Raw genomic sequence first — 16,084 nt, forward strand, 5'->3', positions numbered from 1 at the left:
AAGAGGAGAGTGAACAAGTTGGCTTAAAACTCAACATTCAGAAAACTAAGATCATGGCATCTGGTCCCATCCCTTCATGGCAAATAGATGGGGAAACAATGGAAACAGTGACAGACTTTATTTTGGGGGGCTCGGAAATCACTGCAGATGGTGACTGCAGCCATGAAATTAAAAGATGCTTACTCCTTGGAAGAAAAGCTATGACCAACCTAGACAGCATATTAAAAAGCAGAGACGTTATTTTTCCAACAAAGATCCATCTAGTCAAAGCTATAGTTTTTCCAGTAGTCATGTATGAATTTGAGAGCTGGACTATAAAGAAAGCTGAGTACCAAAGAATTGATGCTTTTGAAATGTGATGTTGGAGAAGACTCTTGAGAGTCCCTCAGACAGCAAGGAGATCCAGTCCATCCTAAAGGAAATCAGTCCTGAATATTCATCGGAAGGACTGATGCTGAAATTGAAACTCCAATACTTTGGCCACCTGATGTGAAGAACTGACTCATTTGAAAAGACCCTGATGCTGGGAAAGATTGAGGGCAGGAGAAGGGGACCATAGAGGATGAGATGATTAGATGGCATCACTGACTCAATGGACATGAGTTTGAGTAAACTCCAGGAGTTGGTGATGGACAGGGAGGCCTGGTGTGCTGCAGTCCATGGGGTCAGATACTACTGAGTGAGTGAACTGAACTGTGGTGGGGCTTCTACCTTAAACTATTCGACTTAATTATATATGGTTGTATTCTCAAATAATTGGGTAAAATATGACTACTTTCTAGGTCCTTCTGCATGATACTTATTCACATTTGGGAGTGGGGCATGGAATGGCAGGGGGGAAAGTTCTATTTTTTGACCAGAATTTCATATACATATGAAATAGTTTTTTTCCTAAATGAAAAAATCCAGACACATGAGTTTCTTAGTTATTTTGAATTAAAAATTTATGTATATGAAAGCTCTTATGAAATCTACAGGAGTGAAATCACATTTAATTTTATGTTGAAGGAATCATCTTTATTGAAAAAATTCACAACTATGCAGTGTGAAAACCATTCTTAGAAATCCCAAGCTCAGTCAGTTCAGTCACTCAGTCATGTCCGACTCTTGAGACTCCATGGACTGCAACACGCCAGGTTTCCCTGTCCATCACCAACTCCCGGAGCCTACTCAAACTCATGTCCATCATGTCAGTGATGCCATCCAACCATCTCATCCTCTGTTGTCCCCTTCTCCTTCCACCTTCAGTCTTTCCCAGCGTCAGGGTCTTTTCCAGTGTGTCAGTTCTTCGCCTCAGGTGGCCAAAGTTTTGGAGTTTCAGCCTCAGCATCAGTCCTTTCAATGAGTATTCAGGACTGATTCCTTTAGGATTGACTGATTGGAGCTAGAAGTAGTCATAAACCTACAGTGTGAAATTGCAGCCTTTTAGAACTGAGATAAACCTTAGTGACCTTGAGCACAGACTCCATCCCCTCTTTGAGGTTAAACGATATGCTAATTATTTGCACACAGAGTCGGACACGACTGAAGAAACTTAGCAGCAGCAGCAAGCCAGTTTTAAAATTCCTTTCTTGAGTTTTTCAGTAGTTTTCTAGTCTTTTATTATGCTTAATTCACTTTTAATGCTTATGGGGGAAAAAAGCCTCCGACATTTTATAACTCCATCCTCCCCCCACCCCCTCTTTGGATTTCAGGACATCCTGGGATACACACTGTTACATAGCTAACAATACATTTTATAGGTTTCATATTTGGAAGTTTTCAGTAGTAGTGCCAACAGGGGACTAATAAATAAACTTGACTTTAATTAATAAATAAACTTGACTTTAATTAATAAAAGTCAAGTTGGTAGAGTTTATCACAGGACATTATCCCCTGGAGGTTGCATTGGAGTGAGGGGGCTATTTGCTTGGACGTGACAGGTGTAAGCAGTAACTCAAGATGGCAGCTAGAGGGCGCCAGAATTGGGAGAGGCGGAGGTGCGATTGCTAGCTGGTGCTGGAAAGACTTGAGATATTCAGTCTATTCTCTTCTCTCCCTCCTCCCAAACACCACCTACTCTGCAATAACAAATTAAAATTTTATAGTGAGTTTGCCAGATTTACAGATGAAGATATCAAAACTCAGAGAGGTCAGCGTTTCAGAACTGTTAATACCGGACGGATCTGAGATTCAGACCTCTGGCTTTTTATTTCTAAAGGTTCTATCCCTACACCAATGCCAGGATTAGGGGATGCCAGGAGTTACTCATGTTCCTCAGTGAAGTGTGTTCACTGCAGATATTTCTTTAACACACAAAGTAATGGTTAGGATTTAAAAAATAAGTTTTTTTTTTTTTCTTCCAGACTGTATACTTTTTTTCTTCAGATGAGTAGGAAAATAGACACACTGCATTCAAAACCAGGGAAATTTTCATCATCACCCACTGCCTTCTCCTTCCAGCTCCCAGTGAATGGATGTGAGTGCCTAGCTGGAAAGTCGAGGAATAGAGTAAGAATTTGGGTGGTATTCCTGGCACCATGAGCAGTCTTTCCTTCACATAGTGTTGCAAGATAAAGCTCTTCCCTATGCAAGATAACAGATTTGGCACAATTACATGAAATCTTTACATGAACGATTACATGAAGTTCAGAATATATCGTGTCTGGAAATCAGCTATTTTGCCATCCCTGAATTTGCTTAACCACCTTGTGTTTTTATTCAGAAAAGATGCTATTATTGCTGATCTTTTTCTCAGTGATTTGGGGCATTTTCTGGGCTACTGACATACTTTGATGCTCTAATTTAAAAATTCATGGTATTGATTTAATGCTTTAGTAGAGAAACACGGCAGTGTTTAAAAAAGCAGATATTTAAATGATAAACTGTAATGTGCAGATGACAATTGATGGTCTCTTTTATATCCCTCCTCCACTTCGCCATTCTACCCTTCTTGCAGCTTGAAGTTCCTGGTACTCCAACTTGTGTTTTCTGTGTTCTGCAAAGTCAGGTTCCCTGTTTCTGAAACAAAGAAATAAAAATTTCCTGGGGATAAAAGAAAGGTCTTCCTCTTTAAGTAGCAGACAGAATATATGGTCCCCCCTCTCCCCCTTTGAATTTCCCTGTGTAATTACCGTATCTGTCTGCAGGAGAAAGGACTCCTTGTGGTTTGCTCTCCACTACCTTTCTTAGAGACATATCTGCAGAGCCGCGCAGCGCACATGGCACTCATCTCAGGGCGAGAGCTCCCAGCTTTATGAGAATTAGGCGAGCGTAGGGCCGCTTCTTTCCCCGAAAGCCAGTCCCGCTTCCCCGAAAGCCAGCCGCGTATCAGCTGCGTGGGGCTGGGGCCCGGGGAGGTGGAGCCTGCCTGCTCCCAGCGGCTGCGAGAGCCCCCTCGTCGGAGAGCATCCCCGCCGCCGCTCTCCCTGCTCTTGTGCTGCTCCGGGGAGTGGAGGAGGCAGGGTGTGCTCGCGGACCGTGGGGTAAACTGCAGTTGCTCTTTGGGGAGCCCGGGGAGAACACCAGGCGGGAGAGAGAGCGCCAGTGCCATGGGCCAGCTCTGCTGCTTTCCTTTCTCAAGAGACGAGGAAAAAATCAGTAAGTGGGATTTGCACTGTGCTGAATCCTAAGTGCTTGGCTATTTAGAGTGACTGTCTTTTTCTAGGGGTAGTGGTTGTGTTTTGTTTTTTTTTTCCCCTTATGGGAAACAGGAGAATAAGGAGCTCTGATATTTCATGTGTATTTCATGTGTATTTCATGTGTATTAACTATAGGTATATAGTTAATAATTAACCGTCAGAGTACAGTCACTCAATGAATAGGGCTGTGTTAAAGATCTAGAATTTCATCTTCCTTCTGTTGGAATTTTACAGCTTATTTTTATCACATTAGTGTCTTAGTTTTGAGTTTCTCTGCATGTCACTGCATGCAATTTGACAAATTATACAGGCCAGACTTCATTTGTGTTCTCTGAAATCGAGAGGTTTTCGGAGTAGTGCTCAATGATAACATATAGAGAAGTAAAGCTGGCTCGGAAATGACATGTATTATACATTTGCAGATATTTTCGTGTGTCCTTTGCTTTGTTCTCCGTGGAGGGAATTTGGGTGTAACTGTAAGATCCCTCCAGACGAGGGATGCCACTTTGACTTCTGCAAAAACCTCACTGAATATTCTTAAACTAATGCCAGTCAGGTTCCACATCTGCTTATGGCCCAGAAAACAGAACTTAAAGTGATGACATTTGCACTGAAATGTTTTCCTCCCTGACTTAAGTGTATTCACTTACATTTCAACTTTGTTAAAACAGTACCCACATTGTAATTAACATCCCAAATAGATTTGCCTTACACTAGTTACCCCCAAGTATTGAATTTTTACTTCTTTTTCAGTAAAAATGTTCACAGACGTGCTTATTAAAATTTGCAGCCACATTTCTTTTACATCAGTGCTTTATTGAAATTTAAATAGGTCAACAGAATCTCTCAATATCAGATTCAGATACTCAAAGATTCACATCTGGCTTTTATTTCCTGTTCCTCAGGAAACTAGCCAGAGACAGGTTTAAAAGTAATGAATACATATCTTATACCTATGCACTTGGGAAAATAAGCCAGGTTTTACAAGAAATCTTCTGGGAATGCTTTGGAATAAATGTTAGGAGACTTCAGAGTATTTGCTTATTAACAAGAGTCCCCAGCTGTGCTCTAAATTTTACTGGTGAAAATGATACTCTGTAGTATACAGTGGTCCTGAGCTGAACACCTGGTATGACTTTGTACAACAGAGCTGTTCATTTTCTAACAGTGAGCACTGATATGCATTCGGCACCGTGAAACTTTTCAGATATTTGTCAGAATGATCCATTTGTATAACTGAGGGCTTTGGTTGGTTGATTGATTCCTTGAGGTAGATCTGCATAGGAAAAACCTTGGTCTGGACAGATGTAGGCAGAGTGAATTCTTTCCTTTCTCCACTTCCTCGTCCACTGCTCCAGGTTTTCCTAGAGTTCCTGCTTTCCTTGTGTTCTCTTTTCTCTTTTTCCCGTCTGTGAGCAGCCTTCTCTTCTCTAATCATAGAAGCCAGGCTTTACCTTGATGAGGAATTTGCTCTTTTCTTTCTCACCTGTGACCCTGGGAATGCAAAGTCTTTTGTTTTACATAGAGCACCTCTCAATATTGATCAACAGGAAGTACTTTGGGGGGCTTCCTTTCTCAACTTACAACATTTTAAAAAGAAAATGAAGACAAGCCACTGTGTCTGAAGTGAAGTTCAAGTCCCAAAGTGCAAATTATGGTTAGAATCGAAGCATTTGTGCCCCCTCTCCTCTCATTCATGCCTACTGGCCCCTGGATCGTCCCCATTCTCTCCCCATTATTCTTTCATCTGTCTTTGATTTTCTCATTGCTTCACTGTTTTCTTCACGCTGTGTTCATATACCCCATCAGCTGTTGTCTGGTGTTGTGTTTAATTTCTTTGCTACAGGGTGGTCTAAAGAGAAGGTTCTCTGCCAGGCACTGCTATGCTGATGGTCTACCAGTACTTAAAAAGGGGACTTGAAAAAAAAAGGCAGAGAAATTCTTAGCCAGCGTGCTTGAAGAAACATGTAAATTAGCACTAACATAAATATTCAGTTCATAAGTCGTGTTGATTGCGTGTAAAAGAACCCCTATTAGATGTTTGGGAGGGCCTGATCTTGCTACTGGGTTGTGCAGTAAGCTTCTGGGTCTTTTTCATTTTTGTGAGCCCACCTAGTAGCCTTGTTAGCCTGCTCTGAGCTAAGTGAGGACCTCCCAGGAGCAGAGCACAAGAGAGCTTATGCCCACGCCCTTCTAATTCCATTGTAAAGGGTGATGACCCCAGAATGTACCTTCTGAGAGCAGCTCGAATGAGGAATTAAATGAGTTTTTGGTAAATGTTTACATTTGTGGTTGTCGTTCCCAAAACACAGGCGAGTTGGAAAGCCCATCCTCTATAGTCCTGCAGAGATACAGAAGGGAGGGACCCAGCTGGCCGAGTGGTAAGAGTCAAATGGTCCCTTTCCCCTCCTGCTGTTGTTATATCCTGCCTTTGCCCTTGGTGGTGGTAGAGAGAAAGTATTCTCATCTCATTGATTTATTAGTGCTACTATTTTAATCAAGCAAAATGATTAAAAAAAAATCAACTTGTGCAAGGGCGATGTTTGTGTAAAAAGTTAACTGTATGCACAGCCAGAAATCTTGATAATGGGGTGAGTAGTCAAATCTAGTAGAATTCATCATAGTTTATTTTTCAGTAAATGCAGCACAAAGCAGCTAGACCATTTTGTTTAAAGCCCCAGCAGTGGAACATTTTCTCAAACTGTATACTTTTTGGCCACAATAGGTAGAATAGACTGACAATAAATGCATATTTCTTGGAAGATTAAGCACTTTCCCTTGCTACACAGGACCATACTTACCATGAAATGTTTCTGCAGATGTTGTAGGATTAATCAGTGTTGTAAATAGTCTCTGATGAAGTTTTTGCTGAAGTCTTTTACAGTACTTGTGTTCTTTGAATTTTACCTCATTGTCTCATAGTGAGCTTCCTGAAGGGATTGTTCTTGAACAGAAATACAAGCTTATTGGCCCCTGCAGTTTGTCAGTCTCACTAAAAAACCTGAAAAGGAAGCTTTAATCACTATAAAAGATACCTCTGTAGCTAATTCAGAAGGCGTTTTATTTGTTCCTTTCCTGTTGCAAATTTTCCCATTTTGAAGTACATTTGCTTTATGTGGAATGAAACAGGTGAATGTCCATCCTGTGGTGATTTGTCAAAGCAACATGTGTTAGCGGAGGATAGAACAGCTAATGGTTGGGTGCACTGACAGCTCAGTTACTTTCTAGCCCTGGCCTTCTAGGATGCTGAAAATAAGAGCATTAGTATGTATTTTAGGGCTTCCCAGGTGGCTCAGTGGTAAAGAATCTGCTGGAGTAGGAAATGGCAACCCACTCCAATATTCTTGCCTGGCACAAGAGCCTGGCAGGCTACAGGGCATGGGGTTGCTTAGAGTTGGACATGATTGAGCAACTAAGCACACAAATACACACACACACACACACACACAGAATATGTATTTTAACAAGAAACGTCTTAATTTTATAAGTATGTGTTTAAATAATACATAGACCTTTTACTTTTATATATGAAATATGTTTCAATACAGTCATTCTGTGTTCATTTCAGTTCAGTTGCTCAGTCGTGTCTGACTCTTTGCGACCCCATGGACTGCAGCATGCCAGGCTTCCCTGTCCATCACCAACTCCTGGAGCTTGCTGAAACTCATGTTGATTGAGTTAGTGATGCCATCCTTTCATTTCATCCTCTGTTTCCCCCTTCTCCTGCCCTCACTCTTGCTCAGCATCAGGGTCTTTTCCAATGAGTCAGCTGTTCGCAAAAGAGGTGACCAAAATATTGGAGCTTCAGGTCAATATCAGTCCTTCCAGTGAGTATTGAGGGTTGATTTCCTTTAGGATTGACTGGTTTGATCTCCTTGCAGTCAAAAGGACTCTCAAGAGTCTTCTCTAACATCACAGTTCAAAAGCATCAATTATTTGGCGCTCAGCTTTCTTTATGGTCCAACTCTCATATCCATACATGACTACTGGAAAAACCATAGCTTTGACTAGATGGACCTTTATCGGCAAAGTAATGCTGACAAATAGCTGAGTCTTTCTGTGTGGGATGAGTTAAACAGATCATTTGTACTATTTTATAAATATGAGTCTAATCTGAAGATAGTTTGTTTCTGATGATTTGGAATTTGATTATCGGCTCATTATAGACCCAGTAAATACAATTCCTCTGTAATGAATGAGACTGTACTGTACAACTGTAGTCACCTTAGATGTCAGCCTGGAAGACTGTTTTTATTTCCATCATGGCCAGGAAGGGAAGGGACTCGGGATTTTAGGCCTTTAATTGTTGAGCAGCCTTATGGCATTTATCTGTGTAGCTGCCCTTTCTCTGGGGGACTCCCTCCCCTTCTCTGTGGGGTCTGTCCATCATGACATTAGGCTTCCCTGCCCTGGGACATGTGCACATGTTCAAGGGACATGTGGTCCACGTGGAGTTGACCAGAGACTTTCTTAAGAGTTGATCAAGGATCTGTCTTCCTTTTGGGTTGTGAGTGAAAGGGATGTAAGCACAAGATTGCTAGCTGATAGGGAGTTAGGGGGCATCTTCCTGAGGGTGAAGCACAGAAGAAAGAGGCCAGAGAAGGAGAGAGAAAAAGAGACAGTCCTGATGATATTGTTTGAGTCTCTGAGTTCAGCTGTGACTAAGACCTGTATTTTGTGAAGCAATAAATCCTTCCCCTCTTTTTCGGTTTAACTTGCTTGGGCTAAATTGTTATCACCTGCAACCAAAAGGCTTCAGATATATTCTGGAAGATACTCAGTGTATCTAAGAGTACATCCATTCTGGAACAAATATTTCTAAACCTAGTAAAGAAACCAAAAGTCTTTGATTTCTTCTGAACTTTCATGTTCCATTTTAGTGGCAATGAAATTTATGGGAGCTGTTAGGAAGAGTAATTCAGTTCACTTCAACTGATAAATATTGTTGAACACATCACATTTGGAAAGCTTTGAGCCAAGTGTTAGGAAAATACAATGATGATACATGGTCCTTATTGTTGGAGGATTTCTTTTTAAATTCACTTGATTCTTTAAAAAGAGATGTGTTGGTTTCCAGTATTTATCATGCCTTGAAGGGAGAAAGTTGGGGATGAAAGATCATGATGCTCTCAGTCTAACAAGCAAAACCACACCCATTCATTTCAGGGAAGTTACCGGCCAAGTCCATTGAAAGTGAGTTAATTACCACCCAGGGTAGAAGTTACCTCAAGCTCTTATCACAGGCAGTGGTTACAGCTTGACTCAGGCAATCACAGTTTCTACAATAGACATTTTAGCAAATACAGTTTTCCTTAACAAACATTTATAATGTCAAAGGTACAAGTTAGCAGACCTTGGAACTACAAAGCCAACCTTTCTGGCATATAGTAATGTTGTTTGCCCTTAGCAAATAGTCATAGGCAAAAACGGAACTATATGATGAAAATATAAAGAATAAGTACAGTTTTAATTATATGATGAAAACATAAAGAATCAGTATAGTCTATGCCAACTAGGATATAAATAATGTTAATTTTACTAAAGGCTGAGTCAAAGATATTTGAAGCTTACAATTTTCTGTTTCTGCACACTCTCCCTCAAAACTTATGACTTTAGTCAAGGACATTTGTTAACCTCAAACATGTATACATGAAAATTAGAGTGCTGGGAGAAAGTGGTATAACACAGGATGCTTTGAGTACATGGAGGGAGGGTTTCATATTCCCAAGAAAGAACTCACCCAGTTGGTAAGAATCTGATGGAAAAGGGTGATTGACTTTTTTAATGCATCTCAGCAGCCTGTGTCCCCCGACCCCGACTTTGTGGTAAGATAGTTGGTGTTGGCATTTGCCATGTGAATTACACCAAGTTTCAATTTGATATCTTACATCTGACTGTTAGAGCAAAAATAAAATTCACACTTTCTAAGCATTTAAAATATTCAGCTAAATTTAGCTGTGAAGCTTAGCTTTTGAAGAGTTTTGATTGATGTTTATGATAAGTAATAAACTGGCAAGTAGATGATCTGTTAATCTAAAACTTTCTATCTAGACCTGTAGCAGTCAGACCTTATTTAGAATTCTGACAATCAGGATTGTGTCCTGAGGAGGCCAGGGTGGCGAGGAGGCTGGAAACCACATCATAAGAGGAAGGCTTACAGACTCCGGCTGCTTATCTAGGATAGTCAGTTAATTGTCTTATAATATTTGGAGGCTTCTTTAATGTGGAAGGGAAAGAAGATATTCTCTATGGCTCCAGGGTGGTAGAATTAAGACAGTGAGTGTTCATTTTAACTCATTTTCTTTTGGTGATTTTAGGAGCCAAATGGTAAACCTACATTAAACCCAGTAGTATTCTAATTATATTTGCACAGCTCTTTTTTTAAATAATGAAAATACTGAAGTGAAGCCCTAAAGCAGAAAGAAGTTATAATCAGGTCTTACCTTAATAATTTTTAATACGTTGCCTAAAAGAAGATAATTTAAGGCAGAGTTTTCAGACTATTTTTAGCCATCAAACTTTTTCTTTTAAGTGAAGTGAAGTGAAGTTGCTCAGTCGTGTCTGACTCTTTGCGACCCCACGGACTGTAGCTTACCAGGCTCCTCCGTCCATGGTATTTTCCAGGCAAGAGTACTGGAGTGGGGTGCCATTTGCTTCTCCAGAGGATCTTTCCGACCCAGGGATCGAAACCAGGTCTCCCGCATTGTAGGCAGATGCTTTACCATCTGAGCCACCAGGGAAGTCTTTTTAAATGGAAGACCAAAATTTTTATGGAAAAAAAAAATTGCCTCTTTATTAATTCATATTTTATAATGACTATTAATGCCTATTTTAAATTAGTGCCTTTAGGATCAACAAACTTGCTTTAAAATAGAAATAGACAACTTTGGGTTCTTGTCTAGGTACGTTGTCATCTTACCTAAGCACCACATAAAATATTGAATATTGAACTCCATAGTAATAGTGAGTGAAGAAGTGAAGTCAAGTGAAAGTCACTCAGTCACGTCAGACTCTTTGCGACCCCATGGACTATACAGTCTGTGGAATTCTCTAGGCTGGAATGCTGGAGTGGGTAGCTGTTCCCTTCACTAGGGAATGTTCCCAACCCAGGGATCGAACCTAGGTCTCCCGCATTGCAGCCAGATTCTTTACCAGCTGAGGTACAAGGGAAGCCCAGTAATAGCGAGTATTTGGTATCCATAAGTCCTAGAGATAACAAGCCAAGGCATACTGTGTGTTGTATGATTGTCTTTATGAATGAAATTTTTATTAAAGCATTTTGTCCAGATTTACATCAATTTTAAAATTAATTTTCTATAATATGGGTTTAGTGAATTTAAGATAAAAATTCATTGTGGTGCTGTTGTATACCCACTACTGTATACCACACTGTACTTCAATATAAAATTAGATACACAGATCTTTAGGTTTTATAAACAAAACCTAAAAAGATATGTAAAACTATATGAAATTTGAATATTAAATTAAAAAACATATCAAACAAATTGTTTTATGAGGAAACAAGTTCATGAAATATGCAGTTTTAATTTTTAAAAAAATCAGACTCCTAGCTGCTTTTACCTTTGTACCTGTTGTCTTTGTCATTCATGACTTCAGTTCAGTTCAGTCGCTTAGTCGTGTCCGACTCTTTGCGACCCCATGAACCGCAGCACACCAGGCCTCCCTGTCCATCACCATTTCCCGGAGTCCACCCAAACCCATGTCCATTGAGTTGGTGATGCCATCCAACCATCTCATCCTCTGTCGTCCCCTTTTCCTCCAGCCCGCAGTCTTTCCCAGCATCAGGGTCTTTTCAAATGATTCAGCTCTTTGCATCAGGTGGCCAAAGTATTGGAGTTTCAGCTTCAACATCAGTCCTCCCAAAGAACACCCAGGACTGATGTCCTTTAGGATGGACTGGTTGGATCTCAACAAGGGACTCTCAAAAGTCTTCTCCAACACCACAGTTCAAAAGCATCAATTCTTCGGCTCTCAGCTTTCTTTATAGTCCAACTCTCACATCCATACATGACCACTGGAAAAACCATAGCCTTGACTAGATGGACCTTTGTTGACAAAGTGACATCTCTGCTTTTTAATATGCTGTCTAGGTTGGTCATAACTTTCCTTCCCAGGAGTAAGTGTCTTTTAATTTCATGGCTGCAATCACCATCTGTAGTGATTTAGGAGCCCAGAAAAATAAAGTCAGCCACTGTTTCCACTGTTTCCCCATCTATTTCCCATGAAGTGATGGGACCGGATGCCATGATCTTAGTTTTCTGAATGTTGAGCTTTAAGCCAACTTTTTCATGACTTAGGCCTCTGTAAATACAACATTGTAGGGGGAAATAGTTTGTGTCAGGATCCAGTCAAGAAAATAGGAATTATACCAGTTATTTCAACAGAGTATTTAACACAGGGAATTAATTAGTTAAACATGTTTTGAAGGAACTTTTTTTAAAAATCAGATTTGGTTACAGTAATTCAGACTAATTGTTAATAAGATATTTCTAAGGAGGACCCTCACCCAGATCAATTTAACTTAAAAACAGCAAGTTATTTTAGACTAACTTACAGTTTATGGAAATGCTTTAAAAATAATATGTTCTGTTGAAGTTTGTTAAGTATGTATTCTGCAGTCTTTACTGTGATTTATTTGGTGAATATTTCTTTTTCCTGCAGTTTTATTGAAATAAAATTGACATAATTTTGGCATATTTCTTTTAATCAGTATTTGAAATTTAAAAAATATTTATTGGAGCATGGTTGATCTGCAATGCTGTGTTAGTTTCAGGTGTACAGCAAAGTATATCAGTTATACATATACATATACATATACCCACTCTTTTTTAAGATTCTTTTTGCTTACAGGCAAATACAGAGTATTGAGTAGAGTTCCCTGTGCTATATAGTAGATTCTTGTTAGTTATCTGTTGTATATGTAGTGTTATGAATATGTCAGTCTCAATCTCCCAATTTATCCTGCCCCTGGTAACCATACATTTGTTTTCTATATCTGTGATTCTACTTCTTTTTTTTTTTTAAAGGCTTTTCTCACTTAGACTTATGTGAAATTTTAGGCGTTCACCGTCAGCACAGATAGAGGGACAGGTTAGTGAATTAGGTGAGAGTTAAACCTTCAGGCAGGTGGGGATGAGTGTTTGGGAGTGGTCAGCTGTGCTCTCATGACTTTGGGGATTAAGGAGAATCAAAGGCTCAGATGCCAGGAGACAAGGCAGTCAATAAACTGTTTGAAAATCTGAGGAATTCTTTCAGGGATCTGGGAACCAGTCAGTCAGAGCAGAGATAGAGAAGGGCAGCAAAGAAAGTCAAGGCGGTGAGAGGCTAGATGCTGGGAAGTCACATGCTGCTGTGCTTAGTTGCTTGGTTGTGTCCGACTCTTCGCTCCCCCACAGATTGTAGCCCGCCAGGCTCCTCTGTCCATGGGGATTCTCCAGGCAAGAATACTGGCGTGGGTTGCAATGCCCTCCTCCAGGGGATCTTCTCAACCCAGGGATTGAACCCAGTTCTCCTGCATTGCAGGTGGATTTTTTACTGGCTGAGCCACGAGGGAAACCCAAAAATACTGGAGTGAGTAGCCTATCCCTTTTCCAGGGATCTTCCTGACCCAGGAATCGAACTGGGGTCTCCTGCATTCCAGGTGGATTCTTTACCAGCTGAGCTACCTTGGATGTTGCATATCTGAAGGTACTTTATGCCATAAAACATAGATTGCAGCGTCTCTGATACATACAATGCCCTCTAGGGTCATGTAGCTTACAACCTGTATCTTCCCTGAGATTTCATATATGGGAATTAGAAGAGAAAAACTTATTCTACTGGAATGCTGAAAAATGCTCCCCAGAGCTGACAGAAGTCCTATTCCCACTGAGTAAAGCCTGAGAAGGTGAGGACCCAGAGGTTGCCTGAAGCCACCGCCCCCACCATGTATCCCATTCATGAAGGCAAATTTATCCTTTTTTTATTAAAAGGGAAAATTTATTGGGTTACATATGCAAACAAGGAAGGTGGAGAGCTGACCTTGAGCTGACCTTTTACTGTATTTTTTTTTTTTTTTTGCCGTTAATTATCTCAGGTCTTTTGAGTATTAGACAATGAATGGATGCAAAGAAGCACTGTGACTGAAAGTACCTAATGGTTTCTACCAGGAAGATAAAAGTAAAGCTGAAGCCACGAAAGATTGTTACATTTACCACACGTGCATAACACATGTTCTGATGTTGATATGTTCCTGGGACGTTGTCTATATACACTAAACTTGATGTGATTATTTTTATCCATTGTGATTTTAAAGTACAGAAAAATTGCTACTTTCAGTGCTTCCCTTTTAATTTGGTGCATGTAGAAACGTAAGTAGTTGCTGGAAACACAAAAGCACCACTCTTAGAATTGAAAGAGGGTAGTCTTTCCCTTCTCCAGGGGATCTTCCCAACTCAAGGATTGAATCCAGGTCTACCGCATTGCAGGCAGATTCTTTACCAGCTGAGCCACAAGAGAAGTCCAAGAATACTGGAGTGGGTAGCCTATCCCTTCTCCATTCATCTTCCCAACCCAGGAATCAAACCAGGGTCTCCTGCACTGCAGGTGGATTCTTTACCAAACTGAGCTATCAAGGAAGCCCTAATAGCTTAATAGAAACTTAAAACCATCTGTATCTTGTGTTTCAGTTACTGTCTGTTTATATGTCTGCTTGAAGGCTTTTTATCGGATTCATGAGCAGTAGTCCTTCTCTTTACCTAAGAAGGAACATTATTTAGTTGCAAAAGAATATGAATGTAAGCTATATAGAACGATGCATACCTTTCTTATTTGCAGTCATTCCAGTTGTATAAAGTGAATAGGTTGCCCATATCATATTTGCTTATAGAGCCCTAAGCACGGAGCTCATAAACAAATAGCCTTATTGCCTGATAAATTGAAAGAGGGTTGCAGTATTGATTTCATTTAAATAAAAACTATAATTGTAGCTAATTTTATTGAATACTGTAAGGGGAGCACTCTGCTAAGTACTTTGTGTTATTATCTCATTTAATTTTCACAGCCGTTTATTCTCGTACAACACTACTGTTATTCCTGGTTTATAAATACAGAAAATGACCCTTAGAGTGGTTAAGCAAGTTTCACAGGGATACAGAGCTAGTGAATGGGGAAGTGAGAATCCAGTCCAGGTATTCTGACCTTATAACTAAAAAGGAAGCATTCTAAGTATTTTCTGGTTGGAAGTCTCATTTTTAGAGCTAAAAATATCATAGAACATATCATAGGAATATTTTTAGTTGCCAGACAGGGGGACTTCCCTGGTGGCTCAGACAGTAAAGAATTTGCCTGCAGCATGAGAGACCCAGGTTTGATCCCTGGGTCGAGAAGATCCCCTGGAGAAGGGAATGGTTACCCATTCCAGTATTCTTGCCTGGAGAATCCCATGGACAGAGGAGCCAGGTGGTGTACAGTCCATGGGGTCACAAAGAGTAGGACATGACGGAGCGACTAACACTTTCACTTTCAGAGATAGAGAAGCATGGAGGTGTAATGGCAGAAGTGTGGTTTGAGTCACAACCTTGTCATTCTTTAGTTGTGTAGACGGGCAAGTCTCACGGCTTTTCTGATCCTTTGTGTTCAGGGTGGGGGCAAAATAGCAATAACAATTGTAAGCTTTTGATTTAAATGTGTGAGGAAAAAAGCCAGGCACATAATAGGCAATTAATGTTAGGTTTTATTATTATTATTATTATTAAAAGGATTCGTAAATACAGTTATTGCAGCCAGAGTTATATGCTGTGTGTCATGGAAACATAAGTATGCAGAGTCTCGGGACTCATTATACAGGACTTTACTAGGTCTTGGAAGAAGCTGATGATGCAGGAACTTGGCTCTTCAGCCTCTAAATTCCTGGGAGGAGACTCTAAGCAGTGGTGGTGGGGGCAGCTCTGGTTTCATCCTCAGAGAGGAATGGTGATGTCGTGGAGATCATCTCTGATCTCCTTCTTCTAAGCATCTTTTCGGTGCCCGGTTTCCCCAGGAACATCAGTCCAGTGTGGCAGTGACTGTCTTTTGTCCACCCCTGAACCACATGTATCTTTCTACCCAATTCCTGAAATTCCTTTGACTAGGAGCAGTTCTTCCCCATTTAGACACCAAGAGCATGAGAAGCAGACCTCCATTGCTGGAAGAAATGAATTTACCCTTACAGACCACCAGTGATTATTCAACAAGTTCATCTGCTCATTTAACTTCCTACAGGGGGAGCCTGGTGGGCTGCCATCTATGGGGTCGCACAGAGTCGGACATGACTGAAGCGACTTAGCAGCAGTAGCAGCAGCAGTATCAATTCACACAGTCAGAGAACTTGATGAGTAGTAGATATCACCAAAGAGAACGTAAAAAAAATCATTTGATTTTTGTCTTTTTGGAAGCCTCTAGTAAATTCCTAGTCTTAGGTCACT

At 40.4% G+C, this 16,084-nt stretch overlaps 2 protein-coding genes across 11 annotated transcripts in view; one reads left to right on the plus strand and one right to left on the minus strand.

Annotated features, from left to right (window-relative positions):
• Window positions 1-16,084, plus strand: part of AKAP7 (A-kinase anchoring protein 7) — a 123,252-nt gene that overhangs the window by 86,073 nt on the left and 21,095 nt on the right. Inside the window, exons 1-2 of one of the 10 annotated variants that reach the window (XM_086316538.1) lie at window positions 3,367-3,579; window positions 5,933-6,001. The exons of 6 other annotated variants lie outside the window; for them this stretch is intronic. In XM_086316538.1, the coding sequence (XP_086172664.1) occupies window positions 3,531-3,579; window positions 5,933-6,001 (118 nt within the window). In that variant the 5' untranslated portion in view covers window positions 3,367-3,530. Of the gene's footprint in view, window positions 1-3,286; window positions 3,580-5,932; window positions 6,002-16,084 lie in introns of those variants that run through there. 3 more of the 10 variants (XM_086316534.1, XM_086316539.1, XM_086316540.1) reach the window with 3 other exon arrangements.
• Window positions 880-3,487, minus strand: LOC147366104 (uncharacterized; the record flags this gene model as incomplete). Its single annotated transcript, XM_086316725.1, has 2 exons — window positions 880-3,000; window positions 3,114-3,487. Coding segments are annotated over 2 exons (477 nt in total), but the record flags the coding sequence as incomplete, so codon positions are not given.

This window comes from Bos grunniens, chromosome 9, assembly GCF_055505025.1.
Source record: "Bos grunniens cultivar Pamir isolate PY7600 chromosome 9, Bosgru_T2T1.0, whole genome shotgun sequence".
In the NCBI taxonomy this organism is placed as follows: domain Eukaryota; kingdom Metazoa; phylum Chordata; class Mammalia; order Artiodactyla; family Bovidae; genus Bos; species Bos grunniens.